This window comes from Rhipicephalus sanguineus, chromosome 1 (assembly GCF_013339695.2).
Source record: "Rhipicephalus sanguineus isolate Rsan-2018 chromosome 1, BIME_Rsan_1.4, whole genome shotgun sequence".
In the NCBI taxonomy this organism is placed as follows: domain Eukaryota; kingdom Metazoa; phylum Arthropoda; class Arachnida; order Ixodida; family Ixodidae; genus Rhipicephalus; species Rhipicephalus sanguineus.
The window spans coordinates 167,521,136-167,535,678 of record NC_051176.1 but is presented as its reverse complement, the minus strand read 5'-3'; the positions used below and the strand labels follow the sequence as shown (position 1 = coordinate 167,535,678).

General features: G+C 42.5%; 1 protein-coding gene across 1 annotated transcript in view; it reads right to left on the bottom strand.

The window, feature by feature from the left end:
* The window catches only part of LOC119401886 (copper-transporting ATPase 2), a gene marked incomplete in the record, with an annotated part of 81,706 nt that overhangs the window by 10,936 nt on the left and 56,227 nt on the right, over positions 1-14,543 (bottom strand). The window contains 4 exon segments of the mRNA XM_037668896.2: positions 2,876-3,079; positions 4,095-4,237; positions 4,859-5,002; positions 10,195-10,381. Coding sequence (XP_037524824.1) covers positions 2,876-3,079; positions 4,095-4,237; positions 4,859-5,002; positions 10,195-10,381 — 678 coding nt within the window.

Sequence of the window (14,543 nt, the reverse complement as noted above, 5' to 3'; positions counted from 1 at the left end):
GCTGGCAGTCAAAGGTCATCCAGCTAGTTCCGGTCCTGACCGAAAATGACGTCGTGGTCACGTGTATTGAAATCCCGAGACAACCCAAATATTGCAAAATCGAACTCTGGGACAACCAGCGTAAATGTAAAGAAACGCTACCGCCGTGTCAGCAGACGAAACTTTGCGCTGCATGAGCATCGGTTCTTTCTGCATTGCCGCTTGGAAATATGGGGCTAAGTTTGCCGAAGAGCAGAAGTGATATTCTCGAAGGTTGCAGATTCGGTCCCTGCCCGCGGCAAGCTATCTTATCGTCCACTTTTCTTTCTTCACATTTACCTTACATTTACTACTAATAACATCCCCTATACTTTCCTTGGCATTATTGTCTGTTAGTGCTTATTAATATTGCGTATAACAAAGAAAAATGAGCCCTTCTTCTTCTTTCCTTCATTCATAGCGAGGGTCTCGTTCTGTAGGGTTGAGAGCTGGGCTAGTTGGTGAGATATCATTTTAACGTATGGTGTAGTAGCGCAAATTCGACGGGGACAAAGAAGACAAGAAGCAAAACACGACACTGCTCGCCACTGTTCAGTGACACAACCGTAGTTTTCCGTCATGGGAACCAACTAACCAGAGAAATTGTCGAAGCCTTTCACATTAACAAAAGAAAAGATGGCTGCATTAGTCAGTCATCAGTTTCGTTAAGTAACCGAGAAGCCAGCTTCCTCGAAGGACTTTAATTGAAGTTAGTGTTTGCATGTGTCATACTTTCCTTCATGTCGTATCAAATCTGTTTCAAGCACGTGTGAATTCCCGCCAATGTATTTTATATTGATGTTACCCAGCGCTGTCATTTGTTATGTCATCTTAAAGTGTCTAAGCATAACTGCTGTGTACTATCGCTTGAGTGTGCGCAAAAAGGTTTTTGGCAATGATTCAGTGTTCGTAGTTCATTTCTGTGTCGCTAGGGATTTGGGTTATATATGAAGTGCTGCTTCTGAAATAAAATTAGTTGTGAGTGTAGCGAGTGTCGTGTTTTGCTTCTTGTCCTCTTTGTCCCCGTCGAATTTGCGCTACTACACCATACGTTAAAATGATGTCTCGTTCTGGCAGACTTGATGCTTTCAGGTAGTATGCGAGGGATAATTGGTCAGCTGCCAGCTCGTAATAAAAGTTCACGTGCCACGTGGCGCCAACAGGCCGAAAAAGTGTTCCACACTCGCCGTTATGGCTACTGGCGGCGCTGACTTACACTCCCACGTTTAAATGTACATATATACCTATAAAGTGGACGGCGGGATGGCCGCCGCGGTAGCTCAGTTGGTAGAGCATCGAACGCGTTATTCGAAGGTCGCAGGTTCGGTCCCTGCCCGCGGCAAGCTATCTTATCGCCCACTTTTCTTTCTTCACATTTACCTTACATTTACTACTAATAACATCTATACTTTCCTTGGCATTATTGTCTGTTAGTGCTCATTAATACTGTGTATAACAAAGAAAAAACGAGCCCTTAAAATTAACACTTTTTTCCTTCATTCTCGAGCATGCGCATTTGGGATACGATCACGTACGTACGTACGTTCGCAAGATAACGCGTGACTTGGCCCCTCCGTGAAGAAAACTGCCGCCCCGCTAAAGGCTTAACAAGCTCAACTCTTCGCAGTGCACGTAACAATCGCGGTACAACACGATATGCGAAATCTCGCGAAAGTGATAAGCGTCCCCGAAAGCGACAGCTGTTCGCGGCTATCGCATACTGCGTCGCACACTCGCGCTGATCAGTTTGCGTTCTGTCTTGAGACATGCGCTGGTATGTTCGCCGCTACTCGTAATCGCACCAGCTCGCATGGCGGAACGGGCTTTAAAAGATAACGCCCGGCGTAATGGCAACCGAAGGTGAAGTCCCCAAGCGCCCGCACTGCGATCTGTCGAGTCCTCACAAAGATGGCGGCGAGCGCGCATCGCCTCGTTTTGGCGTCTGATAACCAGAAACCTCCCAGATATCTTCCAAAACAAATATTTTCTGGCTGCTTCTGACGACTCGCTGGTAGGCAGAATTGCTCAGCCAGAAAAATACGAACGCCGACTGCAATGCCGGGTGGAGCAACCCAAAAACGAATGCGCTCCGGGAGAAAAGTGTGGGGGAAATTATCGGCCATATTCACTGGGCACAATGGCGGTGTTGCTATGGTTACGGGTCGCGGCATGTTGTGCAGTGGTGGCGATGCGGCGGCGGCATGTGCGTTTCCGCGGCAAGCTGTTTGAAGATTTTGACGGCCAGCATCGCCGCCTGCCTTCGGGTCGGTGTGTGGTTGACAGAGAGCGGCGATCGAGCATTTCGGAGAAGACACGGAGGGGACGATCAAACAATTCGGAAGAGAAAGCAGAGAGAGCGCGGAGGGGGGAAAGGCACTGCGGAGAAGCTGCCGTCGCCGCGCGGCGGCTGTCTGCCACTTCGCGCTTCACAAGTACACGAGAGCGCCCTTTTTACACACCTGAATGAGAGTTTCTGAGTACTAAACGTATCATACGACTGCAGTTTTCCGCGGTGCTGAACGTTGGTGCCGAACAATCGTATTTTCCAGGAACGTATTAACCGGAACGTATTACACACAGCTGTATTGGGTTATTTTTAATTTTCGCGATTTCGAGCGTAGGAGCTGGGAAATCGTACTAAGCGGGAACGTATCAACGAGGTTTTACTGCATTGAACAAAACATGGTGCCTTGCGAGACGGCATAACACAGCAGTGCAATGAGATAGGACAACCCACATTTTATAGTACGAGATAGGAGGCAACCATGGCCACAATCATGTGCACAATAAAATTATGGAAAGGAACTCTTTCTCTATTTTTTGAAGTGCATCATTAGGTTTTTAAAACACTTCTTACCCGAATCAAGACCAAGTCTGCAGCTTCAATTGCCACATCTGTGCCATCTGAGAGGGCGATGCCAACATCAGCCTTAACTAAAGCAGGTGAGTCATTGATGCCATCACCAACCATGGCGACCTTGAAACCTTCATTCTGCAGGTCTTGGATTTTCTCTGCTTTGTGTGAGGGCAAGACTTGAGCAAACACCTCATCAATGCCAACCTGCAAAATAAAGAAGCACTTTATGCAAAGTAAGGGTATTTCTTATCAGCACAACAAAACAAGAAAAAAAGAACATAGTACAACTGATATTTCACTAACACATGCTTTTTGAGCAATAAATAAACAGATGTATTACTGTAAGTTAATTTAGTTCAATAGAAAGTGGGAATATGCTATTTGAAAAATTATTTCTGACATGGTTAACTACCAAATACCAAGGCACCAACAGCATCATGAAAAATTAATTCAAATGTTTGGATACATTTAAAAGCAGCAGACAATAAAAAGTGACGACAAGAGTGCATTAACACTTGTAGATATTCAAAACAAACAATGACACAGGAATCTGTGTGACTTAAATCAAAACAGCATGCCAGGGATCCAACAACAGTGGCATAGTGGCAGCACAGGAAGCTGAATACTTGAGCCATGGCTGGTGGCCTGCTGGTCAGTGCTTTAGGCATGGGTCTTCCCCATAATCCAGAGTCAAATTAAGGTATGTTTATCTGTGGCAAACCTGATAATCAGTAATTACCTTAGCTTCAAGGGTACTAAGCTGAGCCTGTTAAAGTGCACATCAAGTGAGGCACTAGCTACACAAAAGAGAGCACAGGAAGTTGGTAAAAAAAAGCTTTTGTTATTTCATGTTTTTATGTAACTTTAGCAGTGGCAAGACATTTGCACCTCGACGTGGAATTTGTGTGCGAAGATGACAGGTGCCTTGCTCTAAAATCTAAAAAAGAACACCCTGTGTGCATGAATGTGTGTGTGTAATTTATCACTTTTGTGTTGACTGGGTGGCAATTAGTATTATCTTTAAGACAGTATGGCAACTATGGAAACCTTTGTTTACTATTAATGCATGGTGATACTACCAATCCAGCTGATATGTCCTTACAACATCTACTGCTGTAAAACAGGAGAATATGATGTACACATTGTTCACAACATCAAACAACTGTATTATCTATGTGAAAGGACCAAACAACTAAAAAAAAGAAGAAGGTATTCCTACCTGCTCTGCAATAGCTGAGGCAGTCTGTGCATTGTCTCCAGTCAGAAGAACAACCTTAAAGCCCATCTCTTGCAGTTTGCTCACAGTGGCTTTGGACTCAGGCTTCAGTGTGTCTGACACAGCAAGTATACCTGCGAGAACACCTGAGAAACAATAAAATATATCTGTCAGTTGATACAATTATATTTCCAAAAGTGGAAAGTGTAAGAGCCATTAAAATGTGGTAGCAACTTAAAAATATGTGGCAAAAGGCAAAGCATAAACAGATTATTTCCAGTTTATGATTTGCAGTAATGGCCAAAAATGCTGACTACGAGTTAAAAACAAGTTCACAGGCAAATTAATGCCAGATTGTGTAAAGCAGAAAAGTCACAGCTTCTAATATTTGTTTTTATTCCGCATTTAATAGGCCTTGGTTCTTCTACTACTTTTTACCGAGACAACCACGATTTCATCACAACCTCCACATAGTTATGCAAATTTCAGAGAAATTGCTTATTTTTATGGCATTTTATCATGACAAATGTTTGACCATTAGCATAATACTAATATCATTAGCACATGCACAAGGTGCACAATTCCAATTACTACACATTCCCCACCCTCAATACAATAGTAATGCCCGAATGGCAAATACTTGTCTCTTATTAAGTAGAAACTTCATAGGCATACAGCTAACTATAACAGTGACATCACAATCAAATATGTACAGCATAAATACAGATTACACTAATGCATAATAACAAAATGACGGACAGTTTTACCATTTATGGCACACAAAATAACTGTCTGTCCCAGCATTTCTCTCTTGGCCATCAAGCTGTCAACAGAAGATGACACTTCAACAGAGTTGTTCTTCATCCATTTTCGGTTGCCAACAAGTACCTCATATGTATTGTCCCATTTTTCTGCAAAGCATAAACATTAGACATGTATGCCTGGGCAGAATACGTACACCTAGAAGTGTTATAGAATTTTATAGCAATAAGTGAAAATAATAATAATATTTTGGGGGGTTTCACATATCAGAACCGTGCTCTGATTATGAGGCAGGTTGTAGGTGGGACTCTGGATTAATTTTTGACCAGCTGGGGCTCTTTAAAGGGATTGTCCAGTCCTTTTACAAACAAAAGCAAATTGTCTTAGAAGGGTGTGTGTGCCTTGCTGCACTCTTAGTCTGCTAGCAGGGATAAGGCAAGCGTGCAATTAATCCCGAAATAAATATCAAATGCAGCACTTTTTGAAAATCCCGTGTCAACCACATAGTCATGCACTGGCAACAGACAGCATGACGTCACATAGGGCTGTGTCGGGTCGCCAGGTGGTCACGAGCCACACTGTTTCATACATACGTAGTTGCACAAGTGGAGCTGCCCTTTTTTTTGTGAACTTAGAGCTCCAGGCTGGCTTATTTAATGCTGCATAATGGCAAAGACCTGTTGTGCTCTGGGATGTACCGTATTAGGGATTCACCGACGCAACTCTTTACAAGTTTCCCAGCTACAAGAGCCTATGGGCGACGTGGGTTGCCACCGTTCGTCATATCAACGGGTCTCTGTCAGAACACTCGAGGCTGTGCTTTGCATATAATGAAGACAGGTGCTACGAGTTGAGCGGACGCCTCTCGGTGGATTTAGGCATAGATGCCGTAACTAGAGGTGGAAAGCTGCGAACCCAGCAGCAGAAGCCTGATATGGCACCCGCGATCTTTCACCATTCAAAGCCGCTATTGCTGGAACAATCTGCCTTCATGAAAAGAAAAGAAGGTAACCACTCATCAGTTAATAAAATGTGCAGCTGTCATCAGCATAGGATTTCACAGATGTGACTAGCAGCTTTTGCATAAAACAAGTAACTAAACTGCCTCAAGCATTTGCAGCAATGCATGTGTTGAAACTATAGGCTTTGCACTATAAGGTGCCCAGTCTGAAGGTATGGATGAGCTCTTGCTGTGTAACAAATAAACACGCAAGCACCCAACCAGTAACGATTTTGCATTTCTTAGCGTGCTGCTATGGGGGACATCACACTCAGTGAGTGCCGCGGCTGAAAGGCACTGAAACACCTGAAAGGCAAGTGCAGTGTCCATAGTGTCCTACTGTTGATTGTCGTGAAACAACGAATACTCATCGCCGCCTTCTGTCACGTGCAGCTTTCTACTTGCATGTGCTGCCGGTTGGTTCCGTGTACACTTCTTTCAAGTGTAGAGAGAACATGAAGCGTCAACGAAGACAGCTGTGAAATAGGCGCTGACAAGACAGGTGCGCCAGAGGCGAAAAGTGTCAATCTCCAAATGTGCTAAACGCCTCTGAAACCATAAGAGCAATTCACAGCTGTTGCAAAGAGTGGGCTATTACTAATAGCTGTTTAATTAATGAAGCACAGGCTCAAGCAACAAAAAGCACCAAAGAAATTGCGCTGCAAAGTACCAAGCAGACAGCTTCGAGAGTCCCATGCATGGTCCCTTGCGACGTCATTCCGCAACGACCGCCACTCATCGGGAGATCTGTTGCAAGTTTCATGCGTGTGAAAAAGAAGGCTGAATAAAGTTATACAAGGCTCCAATTGGCTTGGAAAAATCACCATTGTGTTTTGCACATGCACAAACACATGACATACCCGACAGTTCATAATGTTTGAAATATGACCGAACAATCCCTTTAACATTCACCTGATACACAGTACACCGGAAATTTTGCCTTTCGCCCCAGTTAAAATGTGGCTGCCATAGCTGGGATCTGATCCTGTGACCTCCTGCTTAGCAGTGCAACACCATCTGCTAAGCCATCACAGTGAGTATTAACTAAAACTAAATAATGACATCCAGCAACAAATAATCCAAGCTCAGCTGTCAATATCATGTACTGTGATTAGCAAACCTCGATAGAGTAGAGCAATTCCTCCAAAACAGTTGGTATCTTTACCAAGTCGAATGCATTTTCGTAGTGTATGAACACCATATAAAGGGGTTTGTTGTATTCAGCAGATTTTTCAATTATTTTATCTATCACATGATGATGATCCATCGTATAGTACCCTTTCCTAAAGCCAGCTTGCTCTCTAGGTTGATTGCAGTCAAGTTTGTTTTTTATCCTATCCGAAATCACCTTCGCAAATATTTTGTTTTATGTTGAAAGTTGGCTGATCAGTCTGTAGTTTTTCCAACTCTTTTACTTATCCCTTCTTGTTTATTAGTAAAATATTCGCGTCATCACAAATAGCTGGTACACTTGAAGTTGTAACGCACTGTGTGCAGAAAGTCGCAAGCTTCTTAGTGGTATAAGATCTCCCCAATCTATGATGAAATTGGCTGTTATGCCATCTTCTCTGGCCACTTTTTAGCGGGACATGCCTTGTTGAGCCCTCTAGCCTCGTTGGTATTTATGACTGAACCTTTGGTGTCATGTTTGTCTTTGATTTCACTCACGGTATGATGACTTAGTTTGAATTGTAGAGTTTGGAATAGAAGTCCTCTGCCACCTTCACTATGTCATTGAAATTGCTATAATATTATCCCGCTTATCTTTTACTGCATGCGTTATGTCTTCCCCATACAGTTTCCTTCTGCATTAATGCTGCTGGACTTTTTTTTACTGCTACATCTATGTCTTGACGTTACAATTATGTATGTCATGGAGTTTAGTTTTGTTGATGTGTACTTGACTGTAAAATACATTTACTTTTTCTTAATGCAGTCATAATAAACAAATACAGCATTTAATGTTTGGAAACCAAAACTTTCATTTCGTATAACATACTGCAGTTACAATGCAAGAACTTGTGAAAATCTAGCTTCAGAAAACAAAGCAACAGTTAGTATAAACTAGGGGTAAGCAAGCCGAGGTCAGCAAGGGGGATTTAGCCTCTAAGGCAGTGTCATGCGACCTTCGAAGTGACATTATCTTGAGTCTTGTATCCCTACCAACACGACAGGGGAAATCACTCATCACACCTTTACTGGAGCAGAAGCAGTGGTCGCCTGAGGTGCTGGGCAAGATGGGCCCTTCGGCTCGAAGCCAGAATGTCTGATGGCCCTCCCATGAAGTGAGTGCAAAGGTAATGTCTTGATGCAAGGATGTCAAGACACCTCTTTCTGAAAGCGTGCCCTCCCGTAGGAAATTTAGCAGGTAGTACCACTATGCCACCTCCTTTCAATAAGCGACGATAAAAGAACACTAAAGGCAAATGACAATTTATGCTACAAGGTAATTTTGAGGGCTCGTTTCTTCGTTTGACACAAGAGGGCATTTGAATAAAAGTGACCTTAGCTCTGCGCTTATGAGCTCCGCCACGTGGGGCTGCGCACTACCATTGAATTGGGCTGACAAACGGTAGCGGTAGTTACAATTTGCCAATATGTTATAATGTCTATGGCAAAATACTCGTTCAATTTCATACTGCGAAGGTTTTAGAATCTACTGCCACTAACAAGAAAAACTGCCAATACCTTCAAACTATCTCCTAAGCCCATCTTACATATGTCATCAAAACATTTCTGAGTGACCATCCAGAATGCCCGAATGTAGCAGTGTTATTCTTTACATGAATGTTCATTACCAATTGGCAATTTTATAAAGAATGTTATTTTTGTATCTTACCTTGGTTTTTGTTTTGTTTATGAATTAAGTTCATTCCTGTGACGATACCTTAATGAAAGCCAGCAGATAATGAAGCCAAGGAAGGTATAGGGGACGTTAATTGTACCGTTTTAATTAAGTGTATTGTAGTAATTTTGATATAGATGTGAAGAAAGTAAAGTGGACGAAAAGACAACTTGCTGCCGGCAGGGACCGAACCTGCAACCTTTGGATAACGCGCCCGATGCTCTACCAATTGAGCTACGGCGGCAGCTGTCCCCTCGTCCACTTTATCGGGTATTTATGTGTTGTCTTTTTGTCTACTTTACTTTGTTCACATCTATATCAATTTCTACAAAAAAAATTAAAACAGTACAATTAACGTCCCCTATACCTTCCTTGGCTTCATTATCTGCTGGTTTTCATTAAAATTTATGCTACAGTGATAGATAAATATTTGAGAACACCTAAATGTCAGTATTATTGACAACAGTGTTTTAGTAAGTGAAAAAGCCAGGTAAATGCACGAACCAACTTGTGACTCATGCGGAACATTCTAGTCTCTCACACTATAGTACACAACCACTCGTCATAAAAAAAAAAAACTTTGTAGTGCATTGGAAAATGGAATAAAATGCTGCTTGCGCATTTGTATTTGATTCTCATAAAAACTTTTTGATGATACCCCTGACAAATGGAATAAAAATGCTACTTGTGCATTTGTATTTGGTTCACGTAAAAACTTTTCGATGGCACCTCTGACAAATGGAATAAAATGCTGCTTGTGCATTTGTATTTGACTCTCATAAAAACTTTTCGATGGTACCCCCGACAACAACATGGACAGTTCAGAGTTTAGTTTTCGCCCGGCTCTGCCCTGCAGCTGCACTCACAGTTCAGTCATTTTCTTGACGCGTTGCACTGCTCTGGCTTTGCTAACTCTTGAAACTCAGTCCGATTGCAAATAGGAGAAAGTGGCTCTTCTGTGTGATGTCATTTACCCATGTGAGATGTTTTATGCAAGATGTCGCAGCTCCGGTGGTAGAGCAGTAAAGGGCAGTGACGGCTAATATAACATTACAACTCTTCAGTCGGGGGAGGGTGATTTGGACTTCACTATAGTAGTATGTATGTAAATAAAGTATTTTCTGGGCATGAAACTAGAGCAGCGAGGTTTCTGGAATGGCAGTTTAACAGACAATTTAGACTTAATATCTACCTTTAATGTCCTTAGAGCTCCATTTGCAAATCGAATCGAATACCGAACTATTCAAACCAAATATTTGAAGTTTTGAATATTTGCACACCCTACTTACCATGCAGCTATATCTAAGCACACAATTTTTGCACTCTGCCCCCATCAAAATTTGAATGCCCTGGACAAAGATTGGACCCACAACGTCATGCCCACAATTAAGAAAACAATGTCAAAAGTTCTTAGTCCTGTGGTAAAGAAAAGCTATAACTGATTTTTTCTCTGAACATGGCACAACTCTGAAAAATAGAAGGGGAAAGAGACGCACCTTGCTCATTTCCGTCTTGGTTCACTTCTCCAATGTACTGAATTTCTACACAATAAGAATCATGCCTATCCACATGCTTCGGTGCATTCTTCAATATGCTGCCCACATTTCCAACCTTGCAAGATAGACCGAAGCCTGGGATTGCCTCAAAGCCTTCACAGCTTCCAAGCATGTCTGTCTGCAATAACTGCCACATGACAAGGAAAGAAAGCAAAACGAAAAGTCAAATTCTGCATGTAAATCAGCACATAAGGTACTGAAATTACATTTCAATGTGGCATAGCGGGGCAATGCTAGTCGTGCAACTTACACATAAGTTAAACCTAAAGTACACATAAGTTAAACCACAACATATTGAACTTCAATATGACGATATTCCCTATATAACAAAGTAGTCACCTTTAGAGCGCCACCCTGCGTCTGCACCGCCTGCTATATATCTGCTTCACGAGGGACCATCTGTCACTGGGCACGGCGGTACCGTCGACATGCGGTTCTCAAATTGCCCCTTCGCCTACATTTTGCAGTTCGTCTTCGGCCTGCTAATCGGCTCAGGCGATGTGCGCCTCGGCACTACCGGGGCTGCTGCGACTGCGCTGGACCGGCAAGCACGGAACGACCACGCATCGACGATACCAACACCGATCTTGGACTATCAGCTCCATCAGCCCACCGGCACATGCGCCTACTTACCTGCCGTAGAGCGCCACCCTGCGTCTGCACCGCCTGCTATATATCTGCTTCACGAGGGACCATCTGTCACTGGGCACGGCAGTACCGTCGACATGCGGTTCTCAAATTGCCCTTTCGCCTACATTTTGCAGGTGAGAAAGCGGTTTGGAAAATGCATCCGCTCAAGTGACCGTTTCTTGTTGGTATTGCCGTGCCCATGGCAGTGTAGTGCTGTGTATGAATTGTGCATGACATCTCTTAGGAAGCTATTGCTGATGGGTGGAGATATTGAAAGCAACCCCGGCCCTGACTTGAAGGAAATTGCCAGACAACTTACCGAAATACCTTCGGACATTAAAGATATCAAAGAAAAGCGTCTAGCAGATATAGATGGCAAGCTTGACGTCATTACGAAGCTTGAAGCTGAAGTCCTTGCATGCCATGAACAAATGGCTGGCATGAATAAAGTAATTAAAAGCCTCGATGCGAGAATAGATGACCTAGAAAACCGTAGCAGGAGGTCAAACCTAATAGTTTATGGTATACCAGAAGCGGAAGATGAAACTAGCGAAGCACTTGCAGAGGTCGTAAACGGGGCAATAATCACAAAAACCCTTGAGCTCGAACCTGTGGCCATTGAGCGCATACATCGCTTAGGAAGAAGAGGACCAAACAAGACGAGGCCAGTCATACTTAAATTACTTAACGAAAGAAGTAAAAATGCCATACTCAAAAACGGCTTCAAGCTAAAGAATACGGATTATTCGATAGGAGAAGACTTTTCACGAAAGCTTAGAGAAACCCGCAAGAAACTTTGGGACAGTGCTAAGCAAAACCGTGAAAACAAAGACAAGGTGTCGTTAGCGTACAACAAGCTGTTCATTAATAACCGTGTTTACATCTGGGATGACGAAAAGAATGACAAAGTAGAAATAAGAAAGCATGAAAAAATAGCTCAAAAAAAGGACGAGAGCGTAGAAGAAAGAAAAAGGGATGCGTACCATCCAGGAACTCGGCAAAACCGGCGCAAGAAAAAATAACTCTGTTAAACATAAACGCTCGAAGTATCCTGAATAAGGTACAGCCATTTGAAAACCTATTGCTCGATCGTGAACCAGATATAGTAGCAATGACTGAAACATGGTTATCCCCGCCTGTCTCGAGTGATGAAATTACTCCCCCAAACTATGTACTCGTTCGGAAAGACAGGCAATCACGTGGTGGAGGCGTAGCCTTAGCTATAAAGAAATCAATCCCACTGGTCATTCTTCCAGAGGTAACTGATGCCGAGGCAGTTTTTTGTAAGATTAATACAAATGGTACAAGTATGGTCGTTGGCAGTATCTATCGAAGTCCCGCATGTGGACATGAATGCATCATTGCGATACAAAAGTATTTGCAGCAGCATGCTCGAAACTGCCGCGTCATTCTCATGGGTGACTTTAACCTTCCCGACTTTAATTGGTCTACCATGCAGTACACATCAAAGGCTTCAGAAACCCTTCTCGACATGATGTTAAATTTTAACCTTTGCCAAATTGTGGAAAACCCCACAAGGGAGCAAAGCGAGTGTCAGAGTATACTCGACCTAATTTTACTAAGCAGTAATTTTCTCTTAGAACAGGTGAAGGTTGAGGTAATAGAAGGAATATCCGACCATAATATTCCGATGTGCATTTTACCTCTAGGTTACAAAATATCAGTGCAAACTGCTGCCCAAACCACAATCAATTTCGATAAAGCTGACGACGACCACATACAAACCTATCTAGCTAATGAATACCATGAGCTTTTGGCACTGGCCTCAGATCCTTTCACTGATGTAAATGCTGTCTGGTTGCGCTTTAAAGACATAGTGTCACACTGTGTAACAAATTTTATTCCCGTCAAACTGAAAAAGACATTAAAAAATAACCCGTGGATTTCTCGTGAAGTAATACACGCAAAGCGTCAACTCAAAAGATTACGGAAAGTTAACAAGGCTGCCGGAAATGACCCATTTAGCACCGCCAGACTTGCGCTTGCTGCAAAAAACTTTAAACAAAAATCCAAGGAAGCAAAACAGCACTATTTCAATACTGTACTCCCTAGCTTTCTCAAAAGCAATCCACAAAGATTTTGGAACCACTTTCGCCGAAAGAACACGCTCACAACTCAACTATCGTCACTTGAAAAAGTTGATAAAGCCAACAGATATAACCAGTTCTTTCATTCAGTTTTCACAAGAGATAATGGCGTCATGCCGGAATCAATCGGTTCCACGCGCAGTGTCTGTTATAGACTCTCTCGTTATCACAGACACTGGTGTTCTTAATCTTCTGCTTGCCCTAGATACTAAGAAAGCGTGTGGTCCGGATAATATACCCAACCAATTTCTGAAAAGGTACGCAGAATGGTGTAGCAGATATCTCGGCAGTATTTTCCGTAAATCGCTTTCAACATCAAGACTACCAGAAGATTGGAAAATAGCTAAAATTATTCCAATTTATAAATCGGGAGATAAATCCATTGAATCTAATTTCAGACCGATATCTTTAACGAGTATGGTATGCAAACTACTCGAGCATATAGTTTTAAAACATTTAACAATTTTTTTCGAAAAAGAGGGCATCCTGTCCCCCAACCAGCATGGTTTTCGTAGGGGTTTATCGACCACGACGCAGCTGACTGAGGTCATACACGATCTTGCGCTAGGTATTGACAATCACAGCCAAACGGACATAATTCTACTTGACTTTTCAAAAGCGTTCGACTGCGTTTGTCACACCAAGCTAATCGCTAAACTACAAAATATTATCGGGGACGGAGAAATTGTTGCTTGGGTGCGTGAGTTTTTGTCTAATAGGTCTCAGTTTGTTGTTGTCGAAAATAATGCATCAAATATTGTACCGGTTACGTCAGGAGTGCCCCAGGGTTCCGTGCTCGGGCCCTTGTTATTTCTCGTGTATATCAATGACATATCTACTAATATAGACTGTAAAATAAAGCTATTCGCGGATGACTGTATCATTTATAGAGAAATTAGAAATGACCAAGATCACTATTCGCTCAACAAATCACTCTCTGCTATTTCTGAATGGTGTTCAAACTGGCAGATGACAATCAATGTAAAAAAATCAGCTTGCATGACGATAACGAGGAAGAGGGAGCCATCAAACTTTTGCTACACTATAAATGGCACTGCTCTGAGCAGAGTACACAAACATAAATACCTAGGCTTAACAATTACGTCTGACTTAAGGTGGGACGAGCACATTAGTAACATTACTTCATCTGCCATGCAAAAATTATTTTTTCTTCGCAGATCACTCCAAATGGCTACCTTGCCAACAAAACTCCTAGCCTACAAAACATTCGTCAGGCCTATCCTCGAATACGGAAGTACAGTGTGGTTTCCTCACACCCGCACAAACATAAAGAAAATTGAAGCAGTACAGAGGAAAGCCATCAGATTCATCCACAACAAATACAAGCGTGAACACTCACCCACTAGTCTTCTAACTCTTTCTGAACTTCCTACGCTAGAAGTACGAGCAAAACAGGCACGTCTAAAATTTATTTATCAACTCCTGCACAATTATTTTAAAATAGACATTTCAAATTACGTGTGTTATTCACAAACACGAGCCACAAGACACAAACATACACACACATTAGTACAATACAAATGCAACACT